The sequence below is a fragment of the Leptosomus discolor genome, chromosome 8 (genome assembly GCF_034619465.1).
Source record: "Leptosomus discolor isolate bLepDis1 chromosome 8, bLepDis1.hap2, whole genome shotgun sequence".
NCBI lineage: Eukaryota > Metazoa > Chordata > Aves > Leptosomiformes > Leptosomidae > Leptosomus > Leptosomus discolor.
The window spans coordinates 32,333,416-32,354,828 of record NC_141398.1 but is presented as its reverse complement, the minus strand read 5'-3'; the positions used below and the strand labels follow the sequence as shown (position 1 = coordinate 32,354,828).

General features: G+C 39.4%; 1 protein-coding gene across 1 annotated transcript in view; it reads left to right on the top strand.

The window, feature by feature from the left end:
* LOC104353840 (uncharacterized) overlaps nucleotides 1-21,413 on the top strand; it is a 176,041-nt gene that overhangs the window by 43,170 nt on the left and 111,458 nt on the right. The window contains exons 14-17 of the mRNA XM_086468791.1: nucleotides 2,990-3,110; nucleotides 5,260-5,499; nucleotides 17,321-17,584; nucleotides 18,874-19,012. Coding sequence (XP_086324917.1) covers nucleotides 2,990-3,110; nucleotides 5,260-5,499; nucleotides 17,321-17,584; nucleotides 18,874-19,012 — 764 coding nt within the window. The remainder of the gene's footprint in view (nucleotides 1-2,989; nucleotides 3,111-5,259; nucleotides 5,500-17,320; nucleotides 17,585-18,873; nucleotides 19,013-21,413) is intronic.

Genomic DNA, 21,413 nt, shown 5'->3' with positions numbered 1-21,413 from the left:
CAGGCCTAGAAAAATTAAGCCTGTGTTTTTGAAAGAGACCTCTGTTTTGGATACCTCTGTTTTCAGATATCCAGCTTGGGCTGTAATTTTTAAGTGCTACACACAGTGCACTTCAAAAGGTGACCAAATGCCTTCACCCCGTGCCCTTCATCCCTGCCTCTGAATTACCCTTAGAGAGTGAAGGGAATATGAATTAGAACAATGGTTTTGTAATCAAGCTATACGTGACCTTCAGATAAATACACGCGTCAAATCACCTGTAAAGAAATGAATGGAGGAAATAAATAACCCTCGTGGATACAGCCAAGGAAGCTACGGTCTGCTGTGGCAGCTGATGGGCGTGCTGGTGAGCACAAAAGAGGCTTAACTTTACTGAATAAATTATTCTCTTGAATCTAACACCCAGCAAAAAGGAGGGAAAAGAGAAAAATGGTGCAACCCAAAAAGAGATCAAATGCAGTTATTTAAATGTTTGATGTTCAGTAATGAAACCTGTTTACCTTCATAATTGTGTATTAGCAGCTAATAAAGTCAATAGATACAGTAGTTTAAAAGTAATAAAATCAACAACAAAGTGTATTTAATTTTAAATTGAATTGCAAGCAAATGGGTGTCCTAATGAACCCCTGTGTCAATGCAGCTCTAACCAAATTAAGTGAAATAATTTCCATCATGAGAAACTAATAAGTACCAAGTTCCAAACAGACCACTCTTCTCAAGGAGAGAAGTTAACTTCTCAGATGTTTCAGCTCTACAAATTAGCTAGTGCCATTCAAGAACCATCTTCTGTAACTTCTATTTAGGACAACTGGACTGAAGGTGACTTGACTGCAGGTCAAGGATAAAATTTCAAAGGTGGCTGATCCTGTGCTGCTTGTATTCAGCCTCTAACACTGGAATCTTGTCCTTGATTCTCATTGGTCCTGGCTTGGGCAAAATTCCCGTGTATATCATTGGGACTAGCATCTACATAGACTTTCTGACCGATTCAGCTATTGTCTGGGCATTTACATGAGACAATTCTACGGGTAGAGGAATCTGGAAAACAGTTTAGCTATGCACCAGTAGTAATTTTACTGATGTAAATTTATACATATATGTTTCTCAAAAAAAAAAAAAAAAAAAAAAGGCACAGGCAAGGTCTGAGTAGAAACTGATTTCTGATTTGTAGCAATGCGGCAGGAACTTGGAGATAGGAGCATCTGTTTCAGAAGAGGGTAATTTGAACTATGTGTTACCTAGCTATCATGTATGCATGAGTCTGGGATGTTAAACATGGTTGCAGAGACTCTATAATTTTCTTGATAAAGGACCATGTTTATTTTACAAATGTGGAGGTTTCTCATATTATCACCTAGCACGCAAAGGAGGAAACAGAAATGAAGACACTGGAGTTGAATTTTCCAAAAGCAAGTCAGAAAATACTGAAGGAATGCTTCAGAAGTTCAGTCCAAGGAAATGTTGTTGCTGCCTTTGATATTTTTTGGTTTTTTGAATGAACACCAAATGTTAGTATTTTCTTTTGTGGCTAAAAACTTAACTGGATACATGACTGGGCAACGTAAGAGAGCTGGTCCTCTGATTATCTGTGTGGTAGATGCCCAAGCTAATCCTGAATTGCAACTGTACCCGATGCAGTGATTTCTCCTTGACTCCATATGACACCTCTCAGTACGCTGCAGGCAGCTCCCTTGACCTCCAGGGTGGCACGTGGCTGGCCCTCGGCCACAAACAGCCTGCTTGGCCTCCAGCTCCTGAGAGCTGCTGTGTCTTTCTCTGTGCTCTGCTGCCTGTCCTGGCTCCACCTGCAAGTGTGGCTAGAGCACTGCCAGTGCTGGCATGGCCGACTGACCCTCCCCAGCCTTTTAAAGCCGATTGTAGAAGCAAGAGTTGAAGTATTTTGAAGCCAGCAGAACATCTACAGATGTTTTTACTTAGGGCCATTTCTATTTAGACACTGCTCCTGAGTAGGGACAGAGGAATTGGTCGTGGTTCTAAGTCTGTTGAAAGATCGGACGGGATTGCCAAAGCATACAGCTTTGTACTGCTTATTGTAAATTACTTAGTTTTGCATTTGCTCCTGCGGTGCTTTAGGAACAAGGCTTTCTCCAAGGGGTACCGTGCCTTTTGCGTATCCTGTGCACTAAGCAGGGCAGCCCTGCATTATTCTTGCACTATTTGTTGGTGTTCTGTGTTGCTACAAGGACCTCTCTTTTTTTGGAAAAAACCAATCCACCCTTTGAGTTGAGTATATATACTTACCCCCAAAATTACGTTGACTACACAAGAAGTTAACATATGAATGCCAAGGAAGGTTTAATGGTTCACATACAGCTGAAAATTTGTGTATGTGCATGTATGTGTGTGTATATACACATACGTATGACTGATATAAATTGTATATATACTTTATCTGTATATAAAAAAAGATATTTTAGAAGATTTATAAATTATATAAGATTTATATACACACTCTTAAGATTTTTGGGAAGAAGAAAAAAGTAAGATTTCTATATATATAATAAGACTTTTTTCAGTGATTTATAGCAACCCAATCCCCAAGGAGGCAATGGTTTCCAAAAACCTCTTCAAGTTTATTGAAGCCGTCAATCAGTCCTCAAAGTGTCAACAGAGGCAATGGCTTCCTACTTTAATATTCTTAATCTAGAACCTAAACTGCAGTGCCAGACAGAGCTGGCTATACACAGGCAAGTGAAACTTTAGGTTCCTGATGTTGACCTGTGGCACAGACTGACAAATATTAGTCATGTTACTGGGACTGTGACTGCATTTTTCGCACACTGCTTTTTGAAGCCTGGCCATTTCTCTGCTTTAGCACAGTGTTGTTTCTCCTGGGTGCCCTGCAAAGCTTATGGTATATTCAAGGAAAACACGAAACTGTGATATATTTCCAATGGCAAGTGCTTTCTGTGTGCATTGTAGTTAATTTCTTTTCAGTTCTTCCCTCTTCCCCTTCTAACTGCTACAGAGTGGGAAGTCAGCCACTGAAAGCAGAAGACAACAGATGTGAAGAAGAAACGGTAGCCAGCTTTGGTAACTTTGCAGGTGTGAATATTGGATTAAATGGAGCAGCAGGATCTTGTGGGAAGGTGAGGTTCTCCACGAGTGCTCTTTTCCCTGATGTGAACTGTGAAATGACTAGATCAATTGCATTGCATTATTACTTCCTTTTTTTTTTTTTTTTCCATAGTTTAAGAGGATAGAATTTAACAGGTTTCAGAATATGCTTTCCAGCAGAAGTAACCATATGCTTAAAGAGAATGTCTAAAGCTATTAATGATAAATCATTTGGGCATGGCAAGAGTTCTTCAAAACAGTTTGTCAGCGCTGGCCAAGCAAAGTCTTTCAGCAGGAGATGAGACAGCTATGCCACCATGCAAATGAGACAAGCTTGAAATATGATGAATCTTCTATCTCCTTTTCCTACTCGACTGACACTCGCTTTGAGGAAGGTTGTAAATGCAAGAGAGATTGTGGTATAATTCCTCAGACTGGCGTTTCTGCCCCCCAGTCACTATTCGATTATCTTCCAAATTGCTGTGTTTCAGAGAGATAAAGATTTTTTATGGCTTGCTGACTTGAAACAACCAGAAGAGCCAGAAAAGAGATGGCTAACCGGCCATGCATAGTAATTCCATTGGTAAATGACAAAATCTTTGTTTGTATGACATTTCCAAAATTACTACAGAAGATGAATCTAAAATACAAAATGTCACATTTGGCATGCAAAACTATCACAATATATTTCAGTATAAAATCCATAGAGGCGTTTAATTTAGAATGTGTTTAATAACGAAGTCTGCCTGCATCAGTAATCCTGCCTTGAGGTTTAAAAAGATTGTCTTATTTATTCACATAATGTTAATTTTTTTTTCTATATGATTCAGAAACCAAAAATATTAAGGTTAAATCTTCATTGTTAATTAAGATTTTCTAATTAAGCTGAAAATAATTGTCATTCAGATTAGTTGTTAAGTATGGTTTGTGTTGAGAAACAAAAGAAGTTTAGCAAATTCAACTGTTTATTTAACTGTTTAATTTAATTCCGGAAGGTTTCTATCTAAATGGAAATATGATATCTCTTCCAAAATAAATCCAAGACAGGACTAAAGAAGAGATTATGAGCTACCGTAGCCTTAAACTGTGAGACTACTAAACCTAGTAGTCAAGGTAGCCATTTGATTCCAAAGTGTGGCATGGGTTCTTATATCGCATTGCATTAAAAGAAGATGACCTAGCACTAGTGTTTTCTCAAAATAATGGAAGACATAGAATCCTTGGGGGGGGGGGGGGGGAGTCATTGCTGATTTGAAGCACTATATAATTAGCTATTGCAAAAGCAATTTTATTCATTAAAGTCAATACTGGAGCCAAACTGGGACTCCCTGTTATGTGCCTGACCCTGCAGATTGCATTGGGGCAGCACTGAAGTATGTGCTGGTGTAGTGGGACAGACCCTACGCCTTTACTCCGGCAAGACTCGTAAGGATCATACTGCTCTGTCTGTTCCCCTCTGCCAACCTGCGTACTGTAAGCTGAGCACACAAGGAAAGCACCAGAAAGGCATTTCTGTTATGCAGCACAGCATTTATTCCATACTACGCATTCTGTAACTCAGACAACATCTTATCAACAGCAAGCGGCGGATGTTTCCTTTTGTCTGGACTTGGAATAAAGGTGCCTGTAGGGAGTTGTTATTAAACTCTACACATGTTGCACTTTGATTACTATTTTTAAGAGAATCTGATTATATGATAATCAGAAGGTGAAAGGATAGTCTGCATGTTACACAGCGCTAATAGCTTTGGCAAGGCTAATAATTACTATAAAAACATGGCCTGCTCTGTCTTTCACTCTGTGCCTGCAGCCTGCTCATCACATCATGTATTGTGCCAGTCTTGCAAAGCATGCTATATTTTTGAAGGTGTTGTTTTCCACTTAATTCTGCCTTATTATTGCAGACTAATGGCTTCTGGTGTCATACTTCAACAGCTCCACCTTCCCCCAAGGATGCCGAACATTTTATTAGTAGTATTTATATTATTTTTTTATCTGTCATCTCTATGACTTTTGACCTCCCTAATTGCAGATCCTTGCTTAGCAATAGGTAATTGCAGGTTGAACAAGAAGCATGTTGTCTGCTTTTTGGTAGTTATTTTCTTGAAGAAATTTGTTCTTGCTAATTGTATGGTTAAAGTCAGCTTAACTCAGGTCAGTAACTCAGAGCCTTCTCCCTAGGTTGACTGCTCCAAGACACCACAGCCGATAGAAATTCACATCAAATGCCTGAGGGGAGTCAAAGATAAGGTCCCTAAAGGCCACTACACCCTCAAAGTTTCTGTTTGCGGCCGCTTAGGTAGTGGCTTGCTGGAGTGGCCCAAACTGAAGGAGCAGCCTCAGGCCAGGACAACACTGCCTGTTAGTCACAATGGAAACTTCTACAATACTGAAATCTACTTCGGACAAAGTATCCAGACAGTAAGTAACACTTCTTAAATATGCTGTCTTTGCTTTGGAAGTTAAAACACATCCGCTCTTTCTCCTTCAGGCTTATATATTTAATGCATTCCATCATGTTCATAATTTATTTAATAATTTAAGGTGCAATTTAGGAAGGTGCATTTTTTTCCCCCCTAGGTTAACCCTCATCACTCACTCTAAAAGTGCCAAATATACACTACATCATATAGTGTTGTCAGCTAATTTTAAATTTTACTTTTATTCTCTCTTATCTATGCAGCTTGTCAGCTATGTAATTTGATTTCTGTAAAGTAGCTTTAGAATAATAAATGAACGAGTGGGTGTATATAAACACATGAATGCCCAAATCCTTCTGTGAGTTTTTAGCTCCATTGACCCCCATTTGCCAAAAAAGCAGCATTTGGATTATTTTGGAAGGAGCCCAAACACTTGAGGCTCTATTCTGTCTTTTGCGACTGAGGCACACATATTTTCCTGCCTAAGCATGCTGTGCGTGGCAGGATTGTGGTGTGTCAGTTGCTCACTGTTGTAGCTAATGCCTAGTGCTGGTTGGAACATTGGTCTCGGATAAACTCCCTGGCACATGAAAGCTTCTCTACAGTTTGAAACACAATCCCCATCTCAGTCTGTTTTTTTTGGTTTTTTTTTTTTTTTTGTGTTATGAGTAGGATGAGGAGGAGAGTCTCTTCCGTTTTCAATTATTTATTTTTCAGTATGACCTGAACGGTAGATACCCTCCTCTACCCCTTCTGTTTTATGAAGTGTGTAGATTCAGAACAGACAGGCAGTCCCTATCCTGAAGAGCTTTCAGATAAAGCAACTTCTATATATGGCACTGATGCTTTCGGTTACTTGTGAATAGGCCATTTCAGGGTTTGTGATATATATAAGTGCTGCAAAGTGACATTTTTTTGCTTTTTAATTTTTTATCATCTGTAATGGACAATGAACAGTGTCTGTCAATACAGCTTTTGGTACGAAAAGAATCATGTCTATACAGAGGGAAACTGTAACTGTCACATGATGTTTAAACAAATACCCGTATCTGTCAGAGAAATCACTTGGCTGCGATTCCTCCCTAGGCAGGCCGCACACATCTTGCTTACTGCCTCAAAGACAAAGTATTGTCTTCTTGGGCTTCATTGAAAGAAGACTACAGGCAGTACGACTGAACGACTCCAGCATGCCCTGCCTCTTGCTTTCAGCATGTTGCTTCTCCTGAGTCTTGCCTGCTGCTTTTGCTTCTACATGGGGAAAACTGTTCAAAACTGCATATCTCTGTTCTGAGCACTAAGCAAGAGCTAGTTCAGATTGACCTGCCCTTTGTCCAGCTGCTCCTCAATGCAAAGGAACAGCTGACATGGATTTGTGAGGAGTATGTGCAAAGCCCGTGTACTTGTCTTTCTTTTAGTCTCTACTGGCTTGTGCAGACACCTCAGTAACTGCTTAAAGGTGGCTATTACGCTTCGTCCAAATGTCTGAGAGAAATGTTTGGTAGTTTTACTACTCTTCCAGAGGCTTTTTTTTTTAAAGTGCTCTCTGAGTCTTACCCATGACATTTAATTAGCGTCTTCATCAAACTTCATTTTTAGTCTAGTGAACCAGGGTGCAGGTCTTGAGCAAGTCCGCTTGAAATGCAGGACTGGGAGGAGAAGTTGGGTTAAATGACCTCCTGATGATTCCCTGTCTTCAGGAAAAGCTTGATGTCTTAATTTTAGAGAACCTCTAAAGGTTTGAAGACATAGGTGTTGTACCCTGGATGATTCTACCTTTCTGTTCTTCCACCTTGGTATTGGGCCATAACCTTAAGGTATGTTTCAAAAGAAACCTTTAGGATTCGTGCTGAGATGAGGCAAGTTTTAGGCTTCAGATAGTTAGCATTTACCGCAAAACTTAGCGTAAGTAGTGAGGTCTTACTGGTGAGCTCCAGATGAACATCTGCATTTGAACACGATCTTATATACAGTCCTGCTGCCCAGGGATGTATTACAGGGAGTGGAAATACAAGTGCTCACAAATGAAAAATAAACTTTTGTTTTCACTGGCTGGAATAATGATAGGAGTTGAGTGTAAACATGGTGAAAATGAAGACATGCATGCTTGATATTGAAAGAAAGCTTAGTTTTAACTAATATATTGGAGAAATTGTTCCAGAACATTACATCCTTCCAAAAATAATAACCCTGTCATGTTGGCAAAGTTGGTGTCAGCATGGGTTACCTGCTGCGTACAGAAAGTGCTGGTCATGTAGGTTAGATCTGCCTCAGGGCTAGTCTGACTTGCACACTCGACCTTTCAAAAATGTTTTTTGTTCATTAATCAATGTTCTTTGCTCCAGCTTGCCAGATTTCCTTCTTTCCCCTCCTTCACTGTCCTCCTTTTTAGTTTGTCAACCAACTTCCCCCAATAACCTCTGACTACGTATTAGGCAGTGGCTCCTAATAGCTCCAGCTGAATTATATTTGGCTTTCAGCAAGACCAGTCAGCTTCACAAGTAATTTTTTTCCCTTAAATTATGCTGAACAAAAAAACGTACAAACGCTTTGGGTTGTGATAAAATGCAATTGTTTTTTCAACTCACTCTTTAGGAGTAGCAACTAGCAGCATGATCTGAAGGAGACTTCTTTTAGACCTTAGCATGTCAAGGATGTTTTCATATATTTAGTTGATGCAAGGAGCTTTAGACTTAGATGGGTTAATGCTGTCTGGTTTAGGTGAAGCAAGAGCTATTTTAAAGCTTCACCTTCATTATAACACAAAATGGGCATGAATTCAAGCTGAGATTCAAAAAATACAGTAGGTTAACTCTGGCGGTAAAGAAGCTTTGTTCTTAAACTTTCAATATACTCTTGCACTGCCTGATTTTCCTCAGGTCTGGAATGAAAGTTCGGTAAGGAGAGGATAGGAAATAAGATGAGATGTTTACTGTGCATCTAGTAAGGCAGTTATGCAATTAGACCGTCCTTGGCAGCGCCTGCACAGATGTGACTGCATCCTTTTTACGCTAGATCAAGGATTTTACTAGTATAATTTCCTTATTGCTGTCTCATGGTGGCTAAGATTCTACTATAGATAAGACCTAAGTAGTCAGTAAACATTTTTGTTCACAGTGTATTTAAAGCAGTGTCTTACTACTTCGTGGGATCCGTGTCCCAGTGTTAGCAAGTCCAGATTACATTTTTCAGCTTATTGATGACTTGAAGAGCACAGGTGAGTTGTGGTATGTGAAAGATTAATTTTGCTCAGAAAAACTGTTGGGTTTTTTTTCCAGCTTTTCCTCAGTAAAAATTAAAACATTTTCATGAAACAATTACGAAAATAAGAACAAATCCTCACTTTTCAGAATCAAAATACGCATCGGCTTTAATGGAATAAAAATTGGACTGTGGCTAAAATGCTTCGCTTCACTAAAAAAAAATTTTCAGCTATGATTTCTATTATCAGGACCAAACTATTTTCTTGTATATCACGAGTTTCACCTTATAAGAGAAGGAAGCTTTGAGGCAGATGTTCCTATTTCCAGTATTTGCAATAAATTATAAACATTTCTGGAATGCTTTTCCAGAAAAAAAAATTGCCTGTTAAGAAGCAAGTTTTTATTCAGAAGGGGAAGTTCAGGTAGGAAATTTTCAGCTATTGCAAAAAGCACTGTAATCCAATGAGACCGCCCACAAGCGACATTTAAAAAACCATTCATTAAGCCATCCGGTCACCTGAGATGTCAGTCCAGAACTGCTGAGGAGAAGCAGGAACAATTATGTCAGTGTTGGGCTTCCCAAGCTGCTTTTTAACCCTGGTCCCGCTGCACCTGTTTGGCATTGGTCTTTATCCTGTGCCAGCCTTCCAAAACTGGCAGTTCAGCAAGAAAAAAAAGTGTACTGCAGAAGTGTGTGAGCACTGGTGCTATGTATTTTCCTCAATGTACCTGGAACTTGGGATAGCACTAAATCCGTTCATATGCATATAAAGCCATCATTGCTGACAGAACGATTCACAGATCTGTAGATTTTTAAAGGGTATATCAACTGGTTAATATTTATGTATCAGTATGGCAAGGTACTAGCAATATTATAGCAGTAGCTGGGTACCATTTTGTTTTACTTGAGGGAAATTCAATATGAATAAAACAGCAACTTTTCAAACATGACATTTAATCCACGCATGTAAATCATGCCAGAAGATCTATTATTCATTATTAAAAGGGCACCATATTTTTATTACACTGAAAATGAAACACAAATGCTGTGAAAAATTTAGTGCCTTTTCCTGAAGTTTCAGGACACTTATCATACAGTCATCTAGCAGGGGCTGACACTCATTTTAAAATATAGCTACAAAATTAATAAATTTGAACTCTTGCTTGGAAAAAGAGGATGTTCTATTTCACTGAATGAGTTGGATTTATTTTTTATTTAAGGCTTCCTAAATACTTAAGATGGCAAAGTACTTTGGTAATGTTCACATTCAGAGTTAGATATATAACGAATAAAGTTCATAGCTTTGTTGTTATTAGTCATTTCCAGCATTTTCTTCCCTGAAGTGCATTTTGAAAACTACATATATCAGAAACTGATTAACATGACCTAAGGTATTAATTCTTAAAATATGATGAAACAAACAGTTTCAAGGACCTTATTTTCTGTATGTCAGCAGCTGTCTACAGGCTGTGATGCTTTTAGTAATTACAAAACAAGGTATCATTAGGAAAAGTGGAGCACAAACATTTTTTTCTCCCCTCCTCCCCCTTTATTTTTGAGCAAAACGCTGAAGAACATTTAGCTCTAGGACACTTTATAGGACATAACATGAGAGTTTGATACACTACGAAAAAAAGATAGGAAGTAACAATGCTTGGCAGTGCCAGAGGACTTTCAAAATGAGAGCCACTTAAATTTTCCCTGGATGCAATTATTTGTAGTTGGGATGATAAGGTGCTACGTGAACCTTTTGGTAAATGCAAGAACTAAGCTTAGACAGATGTTTGTATTTGAAGACTGCGGGTTTGATTTTTTTTTTTTTTCACACAGCAGGAACACATTCTTATTACTGCTTCTATTTTGTTTATCTGAGTTTATTTGAGGTTTTGACCTTCGATTTCTATTTGCTAAATGTCTTTTTGCAACAGCTCCTCAAAACACATGTTTTCAGAGCAATTCTGTTCGAGCTGTGTCACACACCTGTGCAATCCTGGGGACAGACCTCTGTGGCGTGTTGCAAACAGCCCTCGGACTAGGTGCTGCTTACACCATAGGGCCAAGGGCCCCACGCTGCTCAAGCTGGCTGGTAGCCCTTCAATAGTGCTCTTCTTCCTAAATGGCTGTTAAGTCTGTCTTCTTGCTGTGGGCCCAGCAGAAAGTGTCACGGGTACCTCCTTTGGCCCAGTGCTGTGCTGTGCACAGATCCTTTTCCATCTGTGAGCTGCAGCAAGGTGGTTTCTCTGGAGACCTTTGCTGCCCATAGATAAACTTTCCCAATGTGGAAAGCTCCATTTTCAGCACTGTGTGAAGACCTGAAGGGATTCAATTAAGTTTGCTATGCTGACATGGAAAAGCTATTGCATATTAGAATCTATTGCATCTATCTTATTTAGCACTATGCGATTGATTTACATATGCAAAAAGTTAGTACTTATCCCAGGTTTTGTTTTTGGCAATTAATTTGAGTTACTTTTCACATGTTGTCTAGTCATTGTGCTCTGGTGGAAAAGTTCTTGGAAACACCTGCTGGTCTGTACCGTGTGTGCTCCTTCAGCTCAGACCAATGCATACTGTCCAAAGACCTCGGAAATGTGGCCTACATTATAGCGCATCATGTCTAACTAGGGTAAGGTATGTGGTCTGTATTGGAAAATCTAGCAGGCATATGTTAAAAATCAGGAGTATCTAGGGACAGGCTTTTATTCTGGACCACTCTGTGGGCTATTCACTACCTAATGGGAAATTATATCTGTAAGAGAGCTTGACGTGAGCCATGGGATACAACAGTTATAGAAAAGTCATAGATTATCCAGAGTAGACCAGCGGGAAGGCAGAATGCAGCAGCCCCTGCCTTTATCCTTAGCTCCGAGTAAACTCTGAACAACAGAGGACACCAAGAACAAAAAAAATGTCCACCACAATAAAAAATGCTGAGTGGAAAACCAGAGCAATTCCGTGACTCACCAAAGCTGACAGTCTGGAACTGCAAAAAGGGGCTTAAGCTGTGTTTTGGTCCCTATCTGCAAGTCTGTGGGAGCCAGCAAAACACCCTCAGAAGACACTTTGTTTTTCTTAAAATACCCGATTTTGAAGCATTTCACATTTTAAACAATTATCTGTGAATTCAGGATGAGCACGTCGGTTGCAAAGCTGTACTACAGAAATGGGAAGAGTACTTTATGCCACAAAAGAACAAAAAGTGATCCTACATAAAAGTAGTTTTTAAGCAGAGCACACAAGGAAAGGGGGATTTGTTGTCAGGAGTCTGGTCTTCCTGTTTCTTTGCTAGAGGGGTGATAGCTGAGCCCCTGAGCAGTGCCTGACCAGGTCTGGGCCATCCGGGAAACACTGCAGGAGTGTAAACCCTGCATTGGCACAGCCTCCGTGGTAAAGGGAGCATTGCTGTGTCCCTGGATGGACAAAAGCTTATGGAGAAAGGGGATGCTGTGCTACGCGAGGTGTAATGGGGAACCCAGAGCAGCATCAGGAAAGAGACCTGAGACAGAACAGCTGGTGGGGCAAAAAGAGGAAAGATGCCTGCTCCTGTACGGGAGCCCGGGACAGGCAGAGCAGCACTGCTGTGTGACTTAGCCCTACGTGCCAAACAAGCCACGTCTTCATGAGACTCCTTGGCTCAGAGTGGTTTCTAAGCAAAGTACGTGTCCTTTTGACACAAAAGAAATAAACTGCTGTTTCGTGTTGGTGCCTATGTTATCTCAGGAAACTCATGCTCTGACCGTGCTGAAATGAATCTCAGGAATAAATGAGACGGGAGTGGCAGGAGAGGGAACCGGGGTCCTGCCTTCCTTTTACAAAATTTCTCCCCTCACAAGATGAGGTCAGAATCTGCCCAGGCCAGCGGTATATCACCAGAAAAGCTCAGGGAGGCTAGAGCTGGCTGTACCATACATTACTACTCCCTGCTGGTCAAAGAACAGAAAAGAATTAGCAGCAGATGTGCCAGGACAATTAGCAACAGATGCAGAGGCTAAAGCTCACAGAATGCAAACATTATTCCCCTGTATTTGGGAAGATAAAAGGACAGATTCTGGTCCTCTGGTGTAAGGTAGTTGTGCTGCATGGGACGCTGCTGCAGTTAACTACACCCTGAGTTATGTCTCCTAGAGGAATGGGAGGCAGTAGGGAATCGCTGCTTTGGTAGCATGGGAGAGGGCAGGAGCTGTTTCCATCGGTGTGGCTCTGGGATGGCGCTGGGGTGCTTTGACACAGTTTATCACAAGAAATCCTGCTTGCTGTCACTGCTGCGGGACTGAGAGTGGTGAATATATTGCCTGCTTGCAGATACTGCTGTCCTGTGATCCTAAGCTTGATGCTACGCTGCAACCACTTCTGGTCCATACTCCTCAAGGATCAGGGAGGTTGGGATAAGGGATCACAGGAAAGATGTTGGTACTGCATAAAGGTTTAAGGAGATCTGGAAGCTGCAGGGAGAGGAGTAAGGGAGTTGTTTGACCTGTGTCAGGCTTGAAAGGTCTGCTCTCTTTTTCAGAATATAGAAAAAAACCCAAAATATATATATATGTATATATATATGGTGAAATGAACGATGCGCTGCATGGTACTCCTTTGATTTGTGTGTTGTTTTGTATTCAGATACCTGTTCAAAGACAGGCAGCGATGGAAAGCTGGGGAAGTAAGTTTCCAGGTACTCCAGGACATTCTGATGATAAATAGGACTTTTGGAAAACCCTAATAACATGGTATTTTATTTTTACCTCAGTCGACGTTTCTATATCCCTCCTCTGACCTTTTATAAATTTCGAAGTTACACAGACACTTCCTAAGAATGCCCTTTCCTCTGCCTGTTTGCTGGCCTTGCATGTAATCAGGGAGGGCTTGAAATCTGGTTGTGAAAGCTCCACCTTATTTTGGCAATAACAGCCTCATCTCCAGTAATTTTACGGGATCAATTTTTTTATTTATTGATGAAACAGTTTGATGGGAGCTACTTCCTATTTACAAGGTTTTCTACCCATGTTTTACACCAGTGAGGTTCATTTGCTGCAGTTTTCATAATCAGAAATGATAAGCTGTTAATTTACATGGTGTTTTGCAAGATTTTCCTATATAATACCCTTGCATATTCTTATTCACTTTAATCCATTTGAGTTGTATGTGTTTAGCGGTCAAATTTTCGTGTTATGTGAATTAAGTAGTGTAATTTTTGTCCTTTTTCTTCTAAATTGAAAGCATTTGAAGGTGCAGAGGAGAGAAGCAGAGGTTTATTTATTCTCTGACAAGGTTAAAGCCCAAGATTAAATCACAAAAAAATCCCCAAATCTTCACACTGGATTTATTGAAATATTCAAATAGAATTCATTTTTCTCTAGAGTAAACCATTTCTTTGGTGGAATTACGGTGGCATATGGGGAAGTAAGAAAGATTACAATAAAATTGATATAAAACAGTTGAATTCAGAAATAGAGGCGAGACATAATTTTAGTTCACTATGATTTAAATCAATTAAATGCAACACTGTTAACTGCAGACTAAGAAGAATTACTTGTGCCTGTGAAAACACACACAAGCATTATTTATTCTCTGCTGCATGTCTCTTTGCAGAAGAAATTACACCAGTAAAAAGTGGACACTGGATGCTTTCAGAGCACTGTAAAAGACTATATACCTCACAGGCCGCAATGGAAATTTTACCTGAGCAAGGAGAAACAGTGAGCTAAGGTGTTAGAGTAGACCCCTTAAAACCCAAGAAGTTGTATTTATGTAGTATGGTCTCTTTGAACACCAACAGTGTTGGTGCAGGCTTGTGAACTAATTTACCAAATAGTGCCTCAAAAGAGGTTGTTGCCAGCAGTGAAAATATAACTGCTGATTTTTTTTTTTTTTTTTCTTCAGAAACAGAACGGTCCATCAGAACAAACTGGTCAGTTTGAGCTGCCTGTGCCTTGTCCTTCCCAGGCGCTGCCTCAAGTCTCTTACGAGAGAGAACAGTTACATATTTCTCCTCTAGTCATGGCACGGCTTAAATATCCAGCTCCTGTAACTATAAGCAAAGGGATGCTTCCAGTCTCAAAGAGGGAGTTTGCACCTTGGTCCAGGATGGCAGCTTACAGCAGATGAAGAATAACAGAGCAGGAAAGAAAGAAATTAATTTTTAGTAGTCACAACTACCCTTATATGAACAGCCTCACTGTTGTCTGTAGTCAGGCTGGCAGAAGAGAGTGTGTTGTGAAGTTATTCTAAACGAAAGAGTAAGTCTGGGAAACAAGGCATAAACTGAAAGGGATGCTGTATACGGCAGTGATTTCAGCTGCATATGCTTTGGGATCGTTCAATAATGCAGGTAATTGTCTTTGATCATACCCTTGTAACCACCACCTTTAATTTGTATCACAGAGGTTACTGTCTAGCACCCAGCTAGCCAAATGAAATGTATGGCTTGATTAAGGATCTCTTTTGTCAGTAATTTGTGCCTAATGTTTTTAGCTTTCCCACGGGCTGTTATAGAAAATGGTAAATCTGGTTTAAATGAAACCTGATACTGTTAATGGTTTAATAGCAGCTGCCACAGGGTTATGGCATTTTTCAACAGATGCTTCTGTTTCATTTTAAGCCTACACTAAGTCTTAGAATGTATTTACATAATTAATATAAAGTACACCTACATAATAATGACAATATTTATAGTTTTAAAATATCTTCTTAAATGATTTCCTCTCTCTTGCTTTATCTAATCACAATATATAACTTGAAACAGGAAGGCATATTATTAAAATAATAATTTATATTCACCTCCTCAAAAAAAATTAAAGAATGGAGCACAACTACGAATATGTATCACCTCCTAACATAGCGGTTGCTGGTATGGGTAAATCCCTTAGCTGCTTCAGACAGAGAGAGAGAAAAAGCTTGGTTGTACCTGAATTGCACTTCTTATCTTGCCTACTGTTCAATCAGGAGTATAAAAAAGTGATGTGTGTATTTAAAAATATCAGTCAAGAAGGAGATGTGTGAGGTGTGTGCTTATGTGCAGAAATATTTAAAGCAGTAAAGATTTGTGACTGGTTACCAGCTGCAGAATGTCATCTGATTAAAGAAATCCCTGCTAATTTAAGAATTTGGCATTTTAGGCTTTTAATAGTGGGTGATCAGTTTGGATAGATGTCTCTTATTTGGGGACCTTATTGTGAATTTCAAAAAGTACTGGGGATATATCCTACAAGACACTCAGTCAGAGGATGCCCTTGAATGTTGTGGTCTTCTACAAGTACATACCAATACACAGGGAGGAGACAAGGAGAAAAGGCTCCTCTTTCTCTGCCTTGACACAAGGGAAGGGTAAGGTTGAGCAGGAGTCTCTGCAAGGCAAATGTACCAAGGCATTCACTGCTGTGAACATTGAGGACTGAAATGGGACAATAAAAGATGGAAAATATTCACATAACAGAATAATCTCTGTATTAGGGAAGCATCCAAGATAGTTTATTTAAGAGGTAAGTCAGCCCCTGTTCTCTATAATCCAGAAGAATGTCTAGGAGCAGTGGTGAAACAGATGTTCTGTTGTGAGAGGTGCAGCTGACATATTCTCCCCTTGTCCCCAGGTGATTATGCTTCAGAGCTGTTAGCCAGGGTATGATGGTAGTCATCTCCCATGTTCTAGCTTTTGTATGGTTTTTGATTTATTTGCCCTTTTGAATGCATTACAGCTGTTCAAGAGGACTGGGGTCAACCCCCACATCAATCAAAGAAAACAGTCAAAATTGTAGCATAAGACCAGATTTCTTTTTCTTTGTCCTGCTTCCGTCTCTACTCTCTTCTCCGTGACCTTGTATTGCTTCACACAGCAAACCTTACAGAGGGATTTACATAAATTCATTACTTCGGGGTGTTTCTTCACCCCTGATTTTCAAGTCTTTGCCATGGGAACACAACTGCTCCAGGGCCCTAAGGCATTGGGAACCCTCTTCCACAGATTCAAGCTGCTCAGAAGAGTATCTCTGGCTATCTTATGAAAAGTGTAAACAGTATTTGCTGCTCTTTGGTATCCTGAGAGTTTACTACCTCAGAATCATTTTTGACCCTACCCTGAGGTTCACATACTTTGCAAGAAGAGTTTCTCTGCTTTAATTTGAAGAAGGAAGGCTGTTGTGTACCAATATCATTCCCAGAACTGGGTGGAGAAGAGTTTATGAGTCAGTGAGGGGCAAGTCTGCAAGTGTCTCGCTGGGTATTTGGACGAACTCTCCAAAGTCGCTGCAAGAAGAACCCAGGGGTGAATCTCAGTAAGCCCTCACACGGACACCTCAGATTCCCAAGCTGGTTTGTTACTCTGTCTTAAAGTTTTCTAGTTGCAATGTTTTTCCACTACTGGTAAATACAGACAGAAGATGAACACTTTCATAAAGCCAAGAGAAAAAAAGAAATCACAAAATTATCATGAAAAAAAAAGCACAACATTTTCTGTCAGAGTGGAAAATTGTTCAAATAAGTGATTTGGTGGAAAGAGAAGAGTTGTTAATTGTTTTAGCATGCAGAGTTGGTTCAAAGGTACGAAGTTTGTAGAGCTTTACAGGACAAAAGTAAGCTGCTTCCTTTGTGATGTTTTTATAACCAATAAGTCTTCTTTTTTCCTCCTTTGCTAGGTTCTGCCACCTAGAAAAGCTGTGAAGCCAGGCATGGTCTTCCTCTTTGAACTCTTCCTCCTTGGTGGGACCTGTACTTGGATTGATCGGGAAGTGGGATGGGGAGCTTTTCCCTTGTGTGACAACAATTTTAACACTTTGGAGGGAAAATTTAAATGTCCCTTTCTCAGAGGCCATTATGACATCAAAGTTGACAGATTTAAAAAAATCGAAGATTTTATTTCTCAAGACTTGGATCATTGGTTATGCAATCTCTACTTTCAGGTTTGTGTTTAAAAAAATTAGGCCTGTTGGTTTAGTCACTGTTCCTCAGAACAGATTTTACTTTCCTTCTGTCAGCCTTAAAAGCAATACCATCTTTCCAAGAAGTTTATCAACCTACACAGCAGGCATATAAAGAAAATGAAAATCACGTGCATGTCCAACATCTACATGAAATTAGTGGGGTTTTATAGTAAAATTTTAAGATTATTTCAAATATCAAGCTATTGTTTGGGGTGCATAGTAATTGGATGAAAACATTGTATCAAAATACAAAATTCTGAGTTTAAGCCTGCCACCACTACTTGTTGATTTCTTCCACAGTTTTAGTGAATCTTAGAGGTGCTTTCACATGGCTACAAAACAAGATAATGTTATTTATCGATATTGTTGCATTTGTATGTCTGGGATCCCCAGCTAGAGAGGAAGGCTGTGTTGTGATAGGAACATTACTTTTGAATCGTTTTTGGACATAATTCAGATGTGAAATATTTTTAATGTCTTTGATGAAAATGGGCCCGAATTAAGAACTCTTTAGTGGAAGCTTTGCTTCTGGACTTGCAAATTAAAGGATGTTGTTGTAACTGAGATACATTCCCTCATTCAGAATCTTAACAAGTTCTCAAAATTACACCTTTTTTATAGTTCACATCTGGCTCAGGAAGAAACCCTTATCAAAAGAGATGAATTCTGAAAAAATCTTAATTTTAACATGTGAGTTTACTTAATAGAAAGTGTAGTTATTAATTTTCTTGTAGTGATGGTCTTCAGCCAATTTTTTTTTTTGGATCTACCAAGTGTAAAAGAAAGTGAAAATAACTTTAGAATCATGTAGACATATAAGAATTTAAAATATACCTAAGATAGAGGACATCAGAAACAACATTAGAGCTATGGTAAAAAAATAACAGAAGAGTCAAAATTAGTTGAAAGGGGTGTGCGGGGAGGAGACCCTAAAGCTGAAAAATTAGTCTTTCAGCTCCGTATATAAGCTGGGATGATTTAATGGTCTGGGGAATCTATATTTTCCCAGACAATTCTAAATTTGGATTGTGAGTTGTCCCCATCTACTGGGATGTCTGCTTTACTCTGTAAGCATGGGGAAGATGTACAAAGGAAACTGATATGAGAAAACTGTAGTAAACGGAGCACAGAGAAACAAAAACTTCCTAAAATCCTCACAGCAGCAGCTTGGACTTCTAGGGTTCACAAACAGTACAAACTAGTATGTTCTGGCTTTGTGGAATACTGAACTGCTTATGTTCATGTGGGGTTTTTTTTGTTCTTAATAGGTAATTAAACTACCACAGGATTCAGATAAACAAAGTAAGTGTGACACGTACCTTCATCTCCCACCTGAGCTTCTTGTGTATTCAAGTGCTGCTGAAAAGAATGGTGTTTCAGAGAAGGTTGAACAGTCTGGACCACAAGGTGATGGGTTTAAACTTTCAGGCTTTTATTGGAGCAACCCACAGTTTCATTTCAGTGTTGGCTAGTCATTATTGTTCTTGTTAAGCTAGATTTTCCTTATTCAGATGTTGGTCCAACGTGTTATAGCAGGAATACTGTGATTCTTTTTACTAATGTTGCCTAACTTTGTTTTCAGTTGTGAGCAATTTAAACCAGCCTCATTGCTGAGGATGAAACTTTCCATGCTGGCCTCTGCTTGAGGCTGAATAATGCAGCAGTAACAGTTCAGCTGCTTATGACACCAAGCTTACAGGAAGAAATAAAAAAGAAAAGGTTTTTTTTTGGTCTGATTATTTCTGGGAGAACTCTAGCACCTCCCTGGTCTAGAATAAGGACTTCAAATTTGTTCTGGCATCAAAGGCACGCCTTATGCTACTCCTGTAAATTCCATTAAGATTCAATGAAGTGATAATCCATAGAAAAGACAAATTATTATTTGCTTATGTGCAACAGACATCCCCAGAAGCTTTCTTAAAAGATCACTGAATGTTACTTTTGCACTGAGTATCCTCCCTGGCCTCTGTGAGTCTCCTGATATAGCTACATTGAAGACATAAATGACCATATTGCAACGGACTCAGAAATTGCTCCTCTTCTGTTAGAAACCCAGGAATGAGAGGAATGGCAGGATGCAGCCATTGGTTTTTCTTTTTCAGCATGTGGGATCTGACTGCCATGGACTAAAAGAATTCTTTTTTTTGGTGTACAGACATTCCTATATTCCCTTGTGTTTAATGAACTGAAGGATGCAAACAGCCCACAGGTTGCAGTGTCTGTGTCACTATTATGTGCAGGTCTGAAATGGAGATTTTAGTTCTTCAGGACAGAGTTTCTTCAGGCGTTTGAGGGCAGCAGCAGTGATGCACAGTAGAAGACACGGGAGGAGGAGGAGGATATTGTAAGGAAAGAAAGCAGATAAGCAATAATCATTCAAAGTGGTGAATGGGCAGCTCAGGATGGAAGTATAACATGAAAAGAGGCCAGCAGAGGTATTTTTCAGACTGTGAATGACGGTTTAGGAGACAAAGAAAATGAGGTTTGCTCTGTGACACTTTTAAGAGAAGCAGCAACTCCACTGTGATCAAAAGGGTTTTACATAACCACCCTGATATCAGAAGCACAGAAGCGTAAACATCCATTGTACTGAGGAGTAAGGTCCTTTTTGTCACCATGTGTCTTCTACATATCTACTAAGGTGCTTCTAGATGCATCACAAAGCCATGAACAGTAGATCCATAAGTGGAGTTGCAGCTAATTTTTCTCAACAGTGAAGAGTTATGGACAAGCTCTTAACAAATCAAACTTGTCCTTACTATTGTTGGATCCTACCATTGGTCTTCTCATGCACATGGACACACACATATGATAGAGGCTGCAACAAATAGGTCACACTTCTGGAAACATGGAAAAACTCGTGATACTCAGTCTGAGAAGTCCAGGAAGATGTATTTATAAGAAATGAGAAACAGCACTAGTGTATGTCCTATTTTGCATGCAGACCTCTGAAACAGGCTGATAAGATGATCATGGAAGATCTGTAATTTCCATTCCAAACATATTTGCACTAACAAAATTTCTAGGAGTAATTTTTGTTATTGTTTATATTTATTTATTTTTCTTGGAGACTTCTTTAAAGATATTATTAGCTGCTAATAACCCCCATGGGTTTGTTTTTTAATGTATCTATGTGGTGCTACAGTATGCTGTTTCTGCTGGTGATATGTTGCTAAGAGATTTAATAATGGGTAAACAAACACAACATGTGGTAATCCATTTCAAATTAAAAGTTTATTAAACGCTAGCTTGATGACTTTCTGGCTATTTACAATTAAAGGAGCAAACCTTAGGGAACTGGAGATCACGTGGTAAAAATCACGACTTCAACATTTCCAACAGAAAAATGTGTTTATGATCTGTGGCAAGCTGTCACAGATTGATATGCTCTATAAATGCTATATTATATCTGTTAAACCACCAAAAGCAGGGGGAAAAAACCTCTGTAAAAGTGACATTAAGGTTGAGACATGAACCAGAGAAAGCAAGAACAGTCTGAATGAAGACTAGTGCTCTGTAACTCACTCTACTGGAGTAGTCTAAACAGTGAGTGATCTTACATATCGATACCGTATGTGGTGCTGCAACATATAAGCAAACTAGAGCAGGTTAGAAGATGGTGTTTTAACCTTCACTTCAAGTTTGTATTAGTTTTAGAAGTTTAAGACGGAAGCTTCATATTATTTCCATTAACTCCAGGCTACGTTATTTTTTTAAACCACAGCTCTGTGTTGGGCTAGGTATGGCTCTTCCCTGCTGCACAGTATCCCTCTTCCAGAGCACAATTCAGGGCAATGCAGTGTAATAC